The 14,218-nt window shown below is 53.4% G+C and overlaps 1 protein-coding gene across 2 annotated transcripts in view; it reads right to left on the reverse strand.

The window, feature by feature from the left end:
* The window catches only part of Unc5b (unc-5 netrin receptor B), a 69,227-nt gene that overhangs the window by 10,758 nt on the left and 44,251 nt on the right, over positions 1-14,218 (reverse strand). The window contains exons 2-11 of one of the 2 annotated variants that reach the window (XM_021173793.2): positions 9,602-9,826; positions 6,658-6,801; positions 6,260-6,363; positions 5,384-5,564; positions 4,776-4,943; positions 4,234-4,398; positions 4,029-4,061; positions 1,877-2,071; positions 1,265-1,654; positions 656-743 (exon numbers count right to left, since the gene is read on the reverse strand). In XM_021173793.2, the coding sequence (XP_021029452.1) occupies positions 656-743; positions 1,265-1,654; positions 1,877-2,071; positions 4,029-4,061; positions 4,234-4,398; positions 4,776-4,943; positions 5,384-5,564; positions 6,260-6,363; positions 6,658-6,801; positions 9,602-9,826 (1,693 nt within the window). The remainder of the gene's footprint in view (positions 1-655; positions 744-1,264; positions 1,655-1,876; positions 2,072-4,028; positions 4,062-4,233; positions 4,399-4,775; positions 4,944-5,383; positions 5,565-6,259; positions 6,364-6,657; positions 6,802-9,601; positions 9,827-14,218) is intronic. The other variant, XM_021173795.2, reaches the window with a different exon arrangement.

The raw sequence follows: 14,218 nt of genomic DNA on the forward strand, positions 1-14,218 counted from the left end.
TGTGTGTGTGTGTGTGCATGTGGTGCATTTGGTGTGTGTATGTGTGTTGTGTGTGTGTGTGTGTGTGCATGTGGTGCATTTGGTGTGTGTATGTGTGTTGTGTGTGTGTGCGTGTGAATTACTTGTTCACATTCTACGCCCATGTTCAAACTGAGATGGTCAGTCTTTCTCTGACTGGATGTGAGATGAACCCCTGACATGCCTGTCTGTGAGGATGTTCCCAGAGAGATTTAAGTAGGAGGGAAGATCCAAATCTGTATGTGAACCCACATAACTTGTGGGCTGGGGACCCAGACTGAATGAAAAAGAAAGAGAAGGCGAGGGGAGCCTCGGACACCAGCGCTCGTCCCTCTCTGGTTCCTGACTATGGATGCTTCCCGTTCCTGTGACCACTCACCATGGCGAGTCCAAATGAACCCCGCCTCCATAAGTTCTTATCATACATTTGCCACAGCAATGGGACATACGCAATGCAGTTGCTTACCAATCCCCCTTTGCACAGGAAAGGTTTGCTGTTGCTAGGTTTTACCCATTAGAATATGCTTTCTCTGGGGGACCTGGGTATTGGGACTAAGCTTTAAAGGGCAAATGGAAACGTGTGTGCCCAGTGTGGGCTGAGCACAAGGGGTGGGTGCTGGCTGGTGGGTCTACTCACAGGGTGCTTTCAGCCTTGTTGATATGTAGATACAGGTCATAGAACTTTCCCTGGGGAATGGCTCCATTTGGTACCAACAGGCTGACCCCTAGGGAGGAAGGAAGGCTATCAGCAGGAGGAGGAGGAGGTAGCAGAGATGAGAAAGATGGGGTAGACTCTGGCTCCAACCTAGGGAAGGGAAAGACTCTAGACTCGGGGGCATGGGGATGGACAGATACAGAGAGCACACAGGCTACTTGGCCTGGTCTGCCCATGAATACAGGGGGCCTCTAACATTGCTGGGGGGGGGGGGTCAGAATGCTCCAGTGCTGGCCCTTATGCTGGCTCAGGACAGGACTCTGAAAAGCTACCAGCTGCCACTTTCACAAGCTGAGATGCGCATCCTGGCCCTGCTGCCCTTTAAAACCAGGACAGCTCTGTGGGACTAAAGATAAGAGCCATTCTCCCAACCTAAAGGGAAATGAGACCCCTTTCAAGTGGTTGCCCCAAGACTTTCCTGGCTGACAGAGGCCCAGGAAGTTCTGATCTCAGGTCTTCTACCAGATTTCTCTATGGGTAATCTGCTCCAAGCCATAACTTCCCACCTGAGCAATGGAACTGGAGGCCTACCTGTGCCGGGGAGGCTCAGCCTTCCTCCCAGGCAACCAAAGGTGCCGCTGACGCTGCTGCTGGGGTCCCGAGGTAGGCCCAGGAGGTGCTGGGAACCAAGGCTGGCACTGCGCAGGTGCAGGAAATGGGTGTCCCGGGAGAAATCGCCCGGGTACGTGCCGGGCGGTAGGACACCCAGCAGGTCGGCTCCATCAGCCAGGCCAGACCCAGAACCGATGGTGCTGGAGTTATAGACCTTGATCTTGAGGCTGGGCAGGGGATCCAGCAGGGGCGAATTAGTCATGGGGATCTTGTCGGCGGAGTCCTGCAGGGCATATACAGGCCCGCGGTAGATGCCAGCACTGGCCGTCAGGTCTGGAGGGGCGGACGGGTGCAGGAGCTGCGGGTTGTCTGCAGGGGCGGATGTGGCGGTCAGAACCACTGTTCCCATGCCTCACCACACGGCCCCGCCCACTCTGTTCTCTCCAGGCCTCTGCCCCACCCACAATTCCAGCTACAGAAGGCTCAACTGCTATAGGAAACTAATGGCCAAATTGGGAAGTGCCCCAGCTCTGGTGACAGCTACACTGTTCTGGGATCCCCTCAGCCATTCCTGCCACACCAGGTCCTTACTGGGCCTTGCAGTCTTGAAGTTGACAGGGTGGAAGCCACCAGTGAGGGCCGCAGAGGAGTCGGTGATGTCCGTGTCGAAGTCCCGGCAGTTTCTCCGGTACACGATCACTCCCACGGCCATGAGAACCGCTACCACCACAAAGACAGCCACCACAAGGCCTGCGTACAGTGCCACATCTCCCGATGGCTCCAGGGCTGTAGAGGCAGTAGGGTCAGGTGAGGGAAAGGCCCTTTGGGGTAGTAAGGAAAAATCTAGATTCTAGGCTTTGCCCCCTAAGGCAGATCAGTGGCCTCAGGCAAGTCTCACAACCCTTGAATCCACCTCTTTCTCAGTAAGTTGTCACAAAATCCCCACCCTATGCTCACCCTCCTGGTACAGTACAGAATGTAACGGAACCAGTAGGTCTGATTCACGAGCTCAGTCGTGGCTCAGCGCTGAGGAGCCCGGGGTGTGAGGCTTGGGAACCAGAGGGCACACGATTCCACCTACGTGGCAAAGCTTCGCTCCAAACCTACAATTCCCATACAACCAAACGCCCTGGCTCCCCGAAACCATCTTAAGAAGTCTCTTCACTATGCATTGGATGGGAGGTGCAGTGGAGGGAGGGAAGCACGTGGGGTGAGAGGCGGAACAATGGATGGAGAGGTGGTGAGCGGGATGGCAGAAAGAAAGATGGGACCCAGGGAGCCCACAGCGAAGCAATACCGCCTTCCGCCAGCAGGGGCTGCAGTTGCAAATAATTATGCACTGCCAGGCAGGAACATGCAGGTGTCCACAGACCATTCTAGAAGGACGGAAATATCCTGTCCCCTTCATCCTGGGAATGCTCAAGTAGACCTATGTGGCTACCGACGACTAAGATGTGACCGGTGCAACTGGGGAGCTGTGTTTCCTAATGAATTTAGTTTTAATGAAGTGAAATATGAATTTTAAAAGCCACCCAGGGTCAGTGACTAACACACCAGCCAACTCAGGCACAGCAAAGCGGAGGCCACCTGACAGCTACTCTCTGACCTAACGTCTTTCAGGAGCGCTAAGAAGCACCTGTGCTTCATTAAAAACAGGGGACTCGGGCTGGAGAGATGGCTCAGTGGGTAAGAGCACTGACTGCTCTCCCAAAGGTCCTGAGTTCAAATCCCAGCAACCACATGATGGCTCACAATCATCTGTAATGGGATCTGATGCCCTCTTCTAGAGTGTCTGAAGACAGCTACAGTGTACTTACATATAATAAGTAAATAAGTCTTAACAAAACAAAACAAACAAACAAACAAAAAAAAAACCAACAGGGGTCTCTGGAAGAGGTAGCCTAAGGTCCAGCCTGGCCTCCTGCACCCTTGGGTGAGCCCACAGTCACATCTTGTAGCATGGGAGGCCATGGCTTCCTGCTCTGGGAACACTGTCTATACCTCACCTCAACAATCTCACTGGGGCACCCCCCACCCCACCCGCATCCTGACAAGCCAGGAGGTGCTAGAGACTTCCTCAGGGCTGGGCTCCCACTTCTCAGGAGGCTCGTCCCAGCAGGGACAGGCTCGTCTCTAAGCTCGGCTCCACACTCACACTGGGGGCCACTTGCTTGGTGATTTACTCTCTGCATTAGCGCCGGGCCTGGCCTCTTGCTGAGCTGAAGCCTTCCCTGCAGAATGATCTGGAAATTGTTCTTTAATTACCACAGGCTGGTCTGAAGGAGAGGCTGTGCTGCCCTGATAATGCTGTCACAGCACTAAGGGCCCTTGGGGTGGGAGGGGAGTCCTTTGGGAGCTGACTCTGGGCAGCAGCACTCAGATCAGGGTTAAGTTCACTGCGGAACTGTCTACCGGCATGTCCACCTGCTTTGGCCACAAAAATATGTGGGCTCAAATCCTGGTTTTGTTCCTTGGACATGTTTCTTTCTCCTTTGAGACTCAGTTTCCCATTCTGTAACGGGAGTGTCAGAGGGAGTCGGGGGCCTTTCTGACAGCCGAGAGTCTCACTGCCTCTCCATGACAGAAGCGTGGCAGCATGCATGAGGTACGGGGAGCCTATGGAGTTTTACTGGGAGGAAAAACCATCAATTCTCCCTGCCTTGGACCCCACACCCGTGGAAAGCCAGCCAAGGAGAGCCAGGAATTCCCAGAAGAAAGAAGAGAGGCATGAAATGGGACTTACGGTGGCTTTTAGGGTCGTTTAGAGTTCTCTGATCTGTCAAGGGAAATAAAGGGAAAGATGATGACTCAGGTGACAGAGAAAGGGTGGCCGAGGAGGTGATGGGGGCATGGCATGAATGAGATGAAGGACGAGCGTGGGGGCCAGACAGAGGCCCTACGGCTGGGCCAGGGCAGAGGGACCTGTCTCCCGACTCCAAAGCACTCACTCAGCACGCACAGCCCATCAGTGCAGTTCTTGGAGTCAAGTAGCGTCCCGCTGCAGTCACGGCCTCCATTCTGGGGTGGCGGTGCCATGCACTCGCGGCTGCGCCAGTGCGCACACTCTGTGCTGCAGGCAGACCACTTGCTCCACTCGGTCCACGCTCCATCCACTGCAGGAGCACAGCACAGACATGGACACGCAGTTACGCATTCAAGTGGGGACACGGAAACAAAAACATACATGCACGCACATACGCCCAGACCCACACACGTACGTACGTACGTACACACGGACCCATGCACGCACATGCCAATCATATTTGCACAGCCCACGGGCTGGGGGGCAGTTAGACACGCTCAGTAGCTGAGGGTAAAGATACTCAAGGTTACTGGCACAAAGACAGAGAGAGAGAGAGAAAGAGAGAGAGAGACCATAGAGTACCCTGAGGACCTGGGCCCTGCGCTCTTTGCCACTGGGAGAAGGTAGTATCCCAACTCCATACATATCCCATAGGCAGAAGAGCCTGGGTGGGCTGGTGACTCCTACCTGGGCACACGGTGGTGCAAGCTGTCTTCTGGAAGGCCTGTCCCTCACAGAAGGCACCTCCATTGAGTGGGGCTGGATTGGTGCAGGTCCGAGTACGCTTCTGCCAGCCTCGGCCACAGCGATTGGAACAGGGTGACCACTCTGCCCAGCTAGACCAGCCTCCATTCACTGTAGGGATGGCCCATCAAATGATTAACATGGGTCTGGCTGCCTCCAGGTTATCTTCAGCCCATCACCCACCTTTAGTAACCTAGACACTGGTTGGAACCATTCATCTGTGGGACTGGGCACTGAGAGGCCACTGTTGGCACCTGAGAGGGCCTAGGAAGTCACTGTCTCATCCCGGCCCATTGTACAGTGATGCAGTAAACTTGATAGAGGGGTAACACCTAATGAGGGTCTACCCAGTGTGTGATGGGGTACTTGGTAGAGGGGTAACACCTAACCAGGGTCACCCAGTGTGTGACTGGGTACCTGGGATTTGGCCTCCTGGAGGTGGGAGTAGGGCAGGGTGGAGGGGATATATTGCTTCAGGTCCCCCTATGAGAGCTCCCACCAGAGGGCACCCTGGATAATCACAGCCCATGCCCGCAAACACCCATCCACACCATAGACGATGACTGTGGCCGTGGTGCTCCGGCGCTTGGCCACGATATTCTTGGCCACACAGGTGTAGTTGGCCGTGTCTGAGAGGCGCGCCTGGCGGATGATGAGGTTGTGGTCAATGGTGAGCAGGAAGTTAGTGTCCTGAGCGGGGTCAATGACATCTTCATTCTTGAGCCATTCCACCTGTGGAGGCGGGCAGGGAGGACTCATTGTCTGCCAACTGTAAGATGGAACCTGAACAGCACCCACCCCACGGGGTTCAGATGAATGTGAGCAAGCATAGGCTGCTAGTGTCTGGCCCTCCCTATGTCCCTAAAAGCAGCAGGACCCTGGGTCCTGTCCTTAGCTCTGCTCCACACCAGCGTTCATAACCTAGGTGGTCACCCCATCCCTCTCATCTCTAAACGGTGGCTGTGTCCACACTGCAGGGCTGCTGAGAGATCAAAGCCCAGCAGGTGGCAACTGCCAATCAGGTGCCCACCTTACTCATTGCCTAGGAAGGCACAAGCAGAAATAACCAGGTGACCAAGTTTTGGGGGCTCGACAGCTGAGATGTGAATGAGGCCTGTCCTTTGTCCGTGCCCCCCCCCCCAGACCAGCATAGGATGTGGGAGGGGAAAGAAAGGAAGGTGGTCTCTAGCTGATGGAGTGAATAAACGCCTGGACACACCCAAGGAAATCCAGTGGTATCTACAAGTGTGGTTATTGGGTATATGTCAGGTAGGGGTGTCAGAGACCAAGACCCTTCCTGTGAGGCTCTACCTATGGAGAGATGGTGGGGTCTGGTGTGAATGGGGCTCAGAAGGACAGGCAGGACCACAGGAAGTCTGGAGCTGCTGGTAAATACCCTACCTGGCTGGCCACGCCCCCCTCCTCACCTCAGCCACAGGCACTCCCTCCGGTGGGCGGCACTGCAGAAGGACCTCATGATCCAAGGGTACCTCCTTGGCCAGAGGCTCCTGGTCAAAGTTCTTGCGCAAGTCTGAGAAGAGTTCCAAGAACATCAAGGGATTGCGGATGTGAGCATGAAATGCCCACTGTAGCCACTAGGGGGTAGGGCATGCCTATGGAACTGTTTACAGGAACCCTTCACCTGCGGAAACAGGGTCCCCCCTCCCTGACTCTGGGACCTCACCTGGAAAGGGCTGCTGGAAACCCCAGAGCCTGAGGAGGCCTGGCCTCTAGGTCTAGGAGCCCATGTCTGGCATACAGTGGGAGGGTATTTCTTTTTCTGATCTCTATGGGGAAGTGGGGTGGGATACTCAGGGAGGCATACAGGCAATGCGGATGTAGGCTCGGCGACTCTTGGTAGTTCCCGAAGAGCTCCAGGCCACGCACTGGCACCAGTAGTCCTCGAGCCCGAAGAGTTCCTCCACTTGCTGCCGTGACACCTCGATCTGCACCTCTCGCACCCGTAAGCCTGGCCGGGAGAGGACGGGTCTTCAGTGGGAAAGAAACAGCCTCCCTTCTACCCAAGTCTCTGGCGCGCTCCGGCAGAATCCCACTGGCTCTATCTACAGCCGTTCCCCGGGACAATGCCTTCTAGGCCCTCAAACCCATTCACCACCACCCAGCTAGCCTCAGCAGAAAGACCCAAGTCCTCCACACAGCCTCCAGACTTCCTCAAGTAGCCACGGGCCACTGTACATGGTCTCCTGTCTGGAACTCTTCTGCGCCCTCAATGCCCAGGGCACTTCCAGTTACCAGCAGGTTCGCTACCTGCTCATCCAGGCAGGAGCCGCAAGTACGCCTGTCCATCTCACCACTGTCCTCCCATGCATGGACTGAGGGACCACTGTCACTATACATAGCCAATGGGGACGACAGCCCCAGATCCCAGGGCTAGCAGGTATCATGTGCCCCTGATAGGCGCAAGAGCCATGCTTGTCACCATTACTAGGAACCATGGGATTGTTTACTGCCAGCACAGGCCATCATCTGAGGCCCACAGCAGGCAAACTGTCTCTTGCTTGGACTAGAACTCATGGCTGGCCGTGACTGGGAGAAGGGACTCACAGGCCAAAGAAGGACTAGTTGTAAGAAGCCAGGAAAATCCATAAAGAATACAGAAGTGTTTGACAGGGAGGGCCCAGAGGGTCCTAGTCCTCTGCCTGGCGGGCACTGTGCTCATAGTATCTTATGGCCTCCCCACTGGGACTTCCTGCTAACAGAGAAAAAGAAGGCCACAGGGCCCAGAGAGGTTGTATGACTGCCCCACAGTCACACAGCCAGTGTGATCAGGCCTGAATGGTGGATTAGACTGTTCTCTTCTGGTTTTGTTAAGAGAGGGTCTTTTCTGTGTGGCCTGGGGTTGACAGGCCAGTATCATTCACACTGACTGTTCAATCGGGCTTCCTTTGTTTTGCTTCGAATTCTTTTACCTATCAGATTTTAGATGAGAATGGAATTTTAAGACTTTTTATTTCAGAACCCCCAGCACCAAGCTCACACCTGAGGCTGAACCTTCTCAGGAGCACGGCTTAGCCAGTGGTGGTTAAGGTTAGGTGCTGTCTGGGGTGTGGCTTTCCAATCTGGGTGGGCCTGAGATCAGGGCTTTTCAAAGCAAAGCAGAAATTGAAGGAGAGAAGGGGGTCTGGAGGTGGGGGCCAGAAGAAAGCAGGAGAGACTCAAACACAAACGAAGAGAGCAACGGATGTGACCAAGGGAGGGAAACAGGAAAGAGAAGAAAGAGCAGGTGAGAGCAGTCAGAACCAGGCCGGAGCAAAACTCGTTCGGCTCCGGCTGCTGGGCTCAGTATAGCGGGCATCTGTACATGCCTCTCGCTATCCCCCTGTTCTGGGAAAGGCCTTTTACCCAGGACTCCCACACCCTGCCTAGGGTGGGACCTTCCCTAAGCCAGGGCCACTCGCCCTTGCCATCCCCTGGGAGAGGTTGAGAGCTGGCTGAGCCTCCACCTGGCAGTACCACAAGCCACACCTCAGGAGGAAGGGCTCCGTGCCTCTTCCCAGCCTAAGATCCAGTCACTGTCCTTCCCTCCTTACAGTCTGGACTGCATTCTAGCACAGATTGTTTAATCATTCATGTGATATTTATAGGACAGGGCACCCACAGCCTGCAATCCAAAATTCTCACCAAATCGAATCTTACTAGTCACTTATTAATTTATTTACTTATTTGTTTGTTTTTTGAGATTGGCTCTCTGATCTTGAATTTTCGAGACAAAGTTCTCTGTGTATCCCTGGCTGTACTCGAACTCAGAGATCCACTTCCCTCTTCCTTCTGCATGCTGGGACTAAAGGTGTGTGCTACCACTGGCCGATGAAATCGTATTATTTAAAATATTTTTACAGTTAGTGTATGTGAACTCATGTGCATGTGTATGTGTGAGTGTGTGTATGTGCTTGCTCGAGTCACAGCACATCTGGAAGTCAGAGGACAGTTTTCTGGAGTCAGTTCTACTTTGTGCCGCCAGAGACTGAACTCAGGTTGTAAATAGGTACCTTTACCCTGCGCCATCTTGAAGTGCCAGCCAACTTCATATTATATTTTATTTTATACCGTGTAAGGGACTGAACCCAGGGCCTTGTGAGTACTGGCAAGCACTCTGCCACCGACCCATAGGCCCAGAGACCCTTTTCTCACTTTATTTTGAGATAGGGTTCCAAAATAAACTCAAATTAAACTTGAACCCTCCTGCCTCAGCCTCCAGAGTAACTGAGATCACAACCCTACACCACAAAACCCCAGCCCAAAACCAAAACTTGATTGTTGATAGAATGCTGCAGAAATGCAGGTTTTGGGGCATTTTGGATGTTGTTTCTGTTTTTGGTCTTCCTTCCTTCCTTCCTTCCTTCCTTCCTTCCTTCCTTGAGGTAGGAGGGGGCTATCTGATTCAGAATCTGAGCAAATTCAAAGTCTAAAAAATTCTGAAATCTGAAACATTCCTGGTCCCAAGTGTAAGGGCCACTTAACACGCATGAATCTTTCTTTTATACCAAGAACAGTTTCTGGCAAGGAAACACACCATGAATGTAACCAGAAAACGGTACCATCTTCCCCTAACAAGAAGCTATGGAAAGACACCGCAGGTGTTGTCTTGTCTGGTGTGCAACTTCAAGACTGGTCAACTGTGTGGCAGGGTCGGGGAGCCCCTGCTGGGGCTTGTAGCCCACACCTGGAGAACCTGAGGGGAGCCTAAGGCCCAGGGGGCACCATGGCTCTGTGGCATCTCTGAGGAGCCCAGGTGGGGCCAGCCTCACCTGTGGCCTCATCCAGGCTCTCCTGTGTGACGTGGTCGTTCTGGCTGACCCACTCGCCATTACACTTGAAGTAGATCTGCGTGGCGGGGAAGGCTCTACAGTGCAGTTCCACTGGCTTGTTCTTTACGATGTAGGCGTCCTGTGGCTCCAGCAGGAAGTACGGCAGCTGCTCCGCGGGGGCTGATGGGTAGGAGTCCGGGAGCACCTGGCCAGCAGAGTCAACGCCTGTGGAGGGAGAGTGCCATGAACACCTCATCCTGGGGACCTCATCCCGAGGACCTAAACTGCCACTCGTACACGGTCTCCAGAGCCAGCAGTTTTCCCATCCTGGCCAGCCCTGCGATGTTAGTGGTCCAGAGGCAAGGGCACCCCCACTAGATCTGCTCTGATTGGCCTCAGTCATCTCCCATGTCTACATACAGGCTGAGACAAAAGCACAAACCAGGCCAGCTCTGCCTCAAAGCCATCACCACCCTGAGCCACCCCACTGGAGACACAGAGGCATCCAGGATCTTTGGGGTGCATTGTGTGGGGGTGGTAATGCCAAGCACAGGGCTCTAAGCATCCTGCAGGCTCTTCTCAGGCTCACACCTTAGCAGAAGGGAGAACCTTTAGAGCACACAGCTAGGCTAAACTGGTGGCCACCTCCTCCCCCACAGGGCCTGGTGGAAAAACCTGTGTCCCTGGAAAGAACAGCACCTTGGGAGGTGAGACAAACAGGATGGGAGGAAAGCAGGCCAGGCCTGTGATTGGTCACAATTCACTTAGGAAAAATGGCTTTGCATCACAAATGCAGAACAATTGGTGGCAGCTTGGGACAAGCAGTGGGGGGGCTTGTGCTCCGGTTCATTACTGGGAAAATGGAATCAAATGCAGGGTGTGTGTGTGTGTGTGTGTGTGTGTGTGTACATGGATGGCCCTTCTCACCAGGCAAGTGCTTGTAGAGGCAGTGGGGTCCCAGGAGGCCCAAATAGGGATCATGAACTTGTCTGTAAGGTCAAAAGGCTTTGTGTGGCCCTAAGGAAGTCCCCTGTAGGCAGAGGGGCAGGGAACAGTTCCCTCAGACCAGAATAGACAAAATGTGTCTAGTTTTTTTCTCTCTGTGCACCAGGAGACTCTCCTAAGACTGGGGCAAAAGGCGGGGCAGTGGTGGCATATGCCTTTAATCCCAGCACTTGGGAGGCAGAGGCAGGTAGATTTCTGAGTTTGAGGCCAGCCTGGTCTACAAAATGAGTTCCAGGACAGCCAGGGCTACACAGAGAAACCCTGTCTCAAAAAACTAAAAAAGAAAAAGAAGAAGAAAAAAAAAAGACTGGGGCAAAAGATACTGGCTTTAGAGGGGTGGGGAAGGGGGAGAGACAGTGTGTTGCACACACACACACACACACACACACACACACAAAACACACCAAACCTAGTGCTTAAGGAGAAGCCAGCCAATGGGGCATAAACCCATTTCTTCCAGCACCTTCTATGTGAACCAGAGTGTGTCTTATGGGAGTCCTGCTGTTTTGTTGCTGAGGAAGACTGGAGGGAAGCACCAGCCTCCAGTTAGACTGCTTTGAAGATCACATGGTGGTCTGGAGTGGGCCCACCACTGGATAAGTACACATTGCCCCATTGAAGTCTTTTTTTTTTTTTTTTTTTTTGTTTGTTTTTCGAGACAGGGTTTCTCTGTATAGCCCTGGCTGTCCTGGAACTCACTTTGTAGACCAGGCTGGCCTCGAACTCAGAAATTCGCCTGCCTCCGCCTCCCGAGTGCTGGGATTAAAGGCGTGCGCCACCACGCCCAGCTCCCCATTGAAGTCTTACCAAATGCCCACCCAAGCAGCGAGCTATTGAGTATTTGCAAACAGTTGAGTTATTAAATTCTTGCAACACCCCTCTGGGTGCGTTCTGTTGTCCTCATTCATTCACTTGTTTGTTTGTCCTGGACTCACAGAGATCCGCTTGCCTCTGCCTCCCGAGTGCTGCCAGGGCTACCCGGACTGTCTCCTCATTTTACAGAAGAGAAATTGAGACTCAGAGAGGATGACCAAGTTGCTCAAGCTCATACAGCAGAGCTAAGGTTTTCACTCAAGAAACAGAACCTTCGGACTGTGCCCACCACCAACAGAGTGCAGCAGGCATGATAGCCTCTACCAGGTCCTCTGGCACCAGCCAAGAATGAGGTACTTGGCCTGGTCCTGCTTAGAGGATGCTTCCTAGGCCCTAGCTACATCTGATAATCACCATCAACACAGCACAACAGTTTCTAGTTGTTAGTAGATCCATCAGTTTTAATGGTATCACAAGGCCACAAAGAATTTATTATTATTATTATATAGTCAGAGTCAAGGAACTCAGTATGAATTTATTCCTAAAAGTTGAGTTATCACTCGGAAAATACCTGGCATTATCACACGGCCACGTATACCACTACTCTCCTCACAAGAGCAAGGACACGGACCCAGCATAAATGGCTATCAAGGGGCGGATAATGAAAATGCGGTACACACACACAGTGGAATTTTATTCATCCACAAAAATAAAGTTTTGCAGAAAAAGGGGTGGATCTGGAAATGAATCATCTTAAGTGTGGGAACCCAGGCTGAGAGAAACTGGTATTTCATGCTATTTCTCATATGTGGATCTATGGATTATAACTTCTAATGCATGCACCCACATAGAGACACGCAAGTACACACACACACACACACACACACACACACACACACTCGTTTTATCTAACTTACTAACTAGGATGGATGCTGTATGCACCTGTTGGGCACAGCACAAGTTCTCAGAGCACGGTAGACGCTGCCCTCCCCCGCTCCCGTCCATCCCCATTTATACAGAGTCCTTAGTTCCTATGGAGTGACCTGGCCAACTAAAAGAGAGCCAGGTAACATTAGTGTTAAAACAGCGAGCTTCATCTACTACTAAAACAACTATTCCATAGCACCCTGAGGTGGCACAGCCTGGTTTGGGAATTGCATCCCTAAGGCAGGGGTCCCAGACTCTACCTTACAAGAGCCTTTCTGCCCAGGGCTGTGACCTGGCATCAGGCAGAGACTCGCTACACTCTAGGTAGGTGACGATGACCTTGAACTCTGGGGTCGTCCTGAGATCCACCTCCCAGATGCTGGGGTCATAGGTGTGAACTACCTAAGCCTGGCTCCTGGCTTTCTGACCCTATGGAATGAGAGAGCTCTGTGGGGGTCATCTTAATGTCGTCCCCCCACCCCTACTCCTCACCAACTTTAACTCACACGGGCACACATACACTTCCAAGGATCCTGCCTGGGAGGACCCTTCTCGCCTTGGCGGCTTTGACTGACAACGACTCACAGATGCCACTGGCCGGCCATTGCAGTCAGGACACTGACCTTGAAGGTCACAAAGCTTCCTGGTCTCTGGGACCAGCCATGACGCTAGTCTTGGAGGTCACACAGCCACCTCACCTCTGGAAGTCTGGGCCCCCAGATTCTCAAACTCTTTTGTCTCCTGTCTCTGAGACCAGGTTTGAGTCCACCCCCTATCCTGCTGTCCTCCTAGAGACAAGGTCCCCGTTCTCTGGGCCAGGGACACAGGCAGGTGTGAGGCCAAGTGGACTGAGCAGGCGCTGTACGTGGGAGCTCCAAGGCTCCTTAGCAGTCTCAGTTACTGTTCTGGAGGGCAGACGATATACCACACTCTTCCAGTGGACCTCAATGTTCATGTCAGGAGACATGATGGAGACAGGCAGTGGGGATGGAAACACTGTCAGTCCACAGGCTTCTCCCCAGTGAAGGCGCTGGCTCCAAAGGTGCCAGGACCTGAGGCTCTGGAGTAGGCAGGAGGCACAGAACCAAGAAGAGAGCAGCTTCCCAGAGGAATCAGCCTAAGCACACTATTCTCTTTCCTTCCTTTAAAGTCTCTCTGTAGACCAGGCTGCCCTCAAATCCAATCCTCCTGCCCCAGCCTCCTGAGCGCTTGAATCACAGGCCCATGTCACCAGCCCCACCCTTGTCACTTTATGAAGAGAGAGTAGCTTTGCCTTCCCTGGGGTGACCTTTGATCCCAGGCTGAGGCTGAGCAGGAGTGGGCAGGTTGTTCAGAGCTCTCTAGCCTGGTTCAACCCCTCAGTCCGAATGAGGGGATCTAAGAAAGTGGTTTGCCTCTTGCCTGCTCACTTGAGGGTGTTGCCGTGAGGTTTGTCACCCAAGGAACCGGATGAGAGCATGCCCCGAGAGTCCTGCATGTTACCAGTCTCAGAAATGGGGAGCAACTGATAACATCACACAACACGCTAACCCAGCCGGATCTGAGTTCTGTTTCTGGCTCAGGGTTCAGTAGAAAGGTGCTTGGCTGTGGCGGGTACACGCCCAGTGTCCCACATCGGGCTACGAACGCTCACCATTCCTTTCTGAGGCCGGGCTTTGCTCCCAGGGTAGAGGTCCCAGGACAAAGCTGCAGCTTGGCAGGGAGGGTCTTAGACACATCCATCACCTGCCTTTGTCCCTGAGGCCGAGGGACCCTGGCACGGTTCTAGGAGTCTCTCGAAAGCAGAGCAGGCCCATGCGTCCAGGGCTGGCTGGCACGGGACAGGGAGGTGAGGAGGGGGTAAGGGAAGTGCGCGTAGAGTTGTCCCATGCT

This window comes from Mus caroli, chromosome 10 (genome assembly GCF_900094665.2).
Source record: "Mus caroli chromosome 10, CAROLI_EIJ_v1.1, whole genome shotgun sequence".
NCBI lineage: Eukaryota > Metazoa > Chordata > Mammalia > Rodentia > Muridae > Mus > Mus caroli.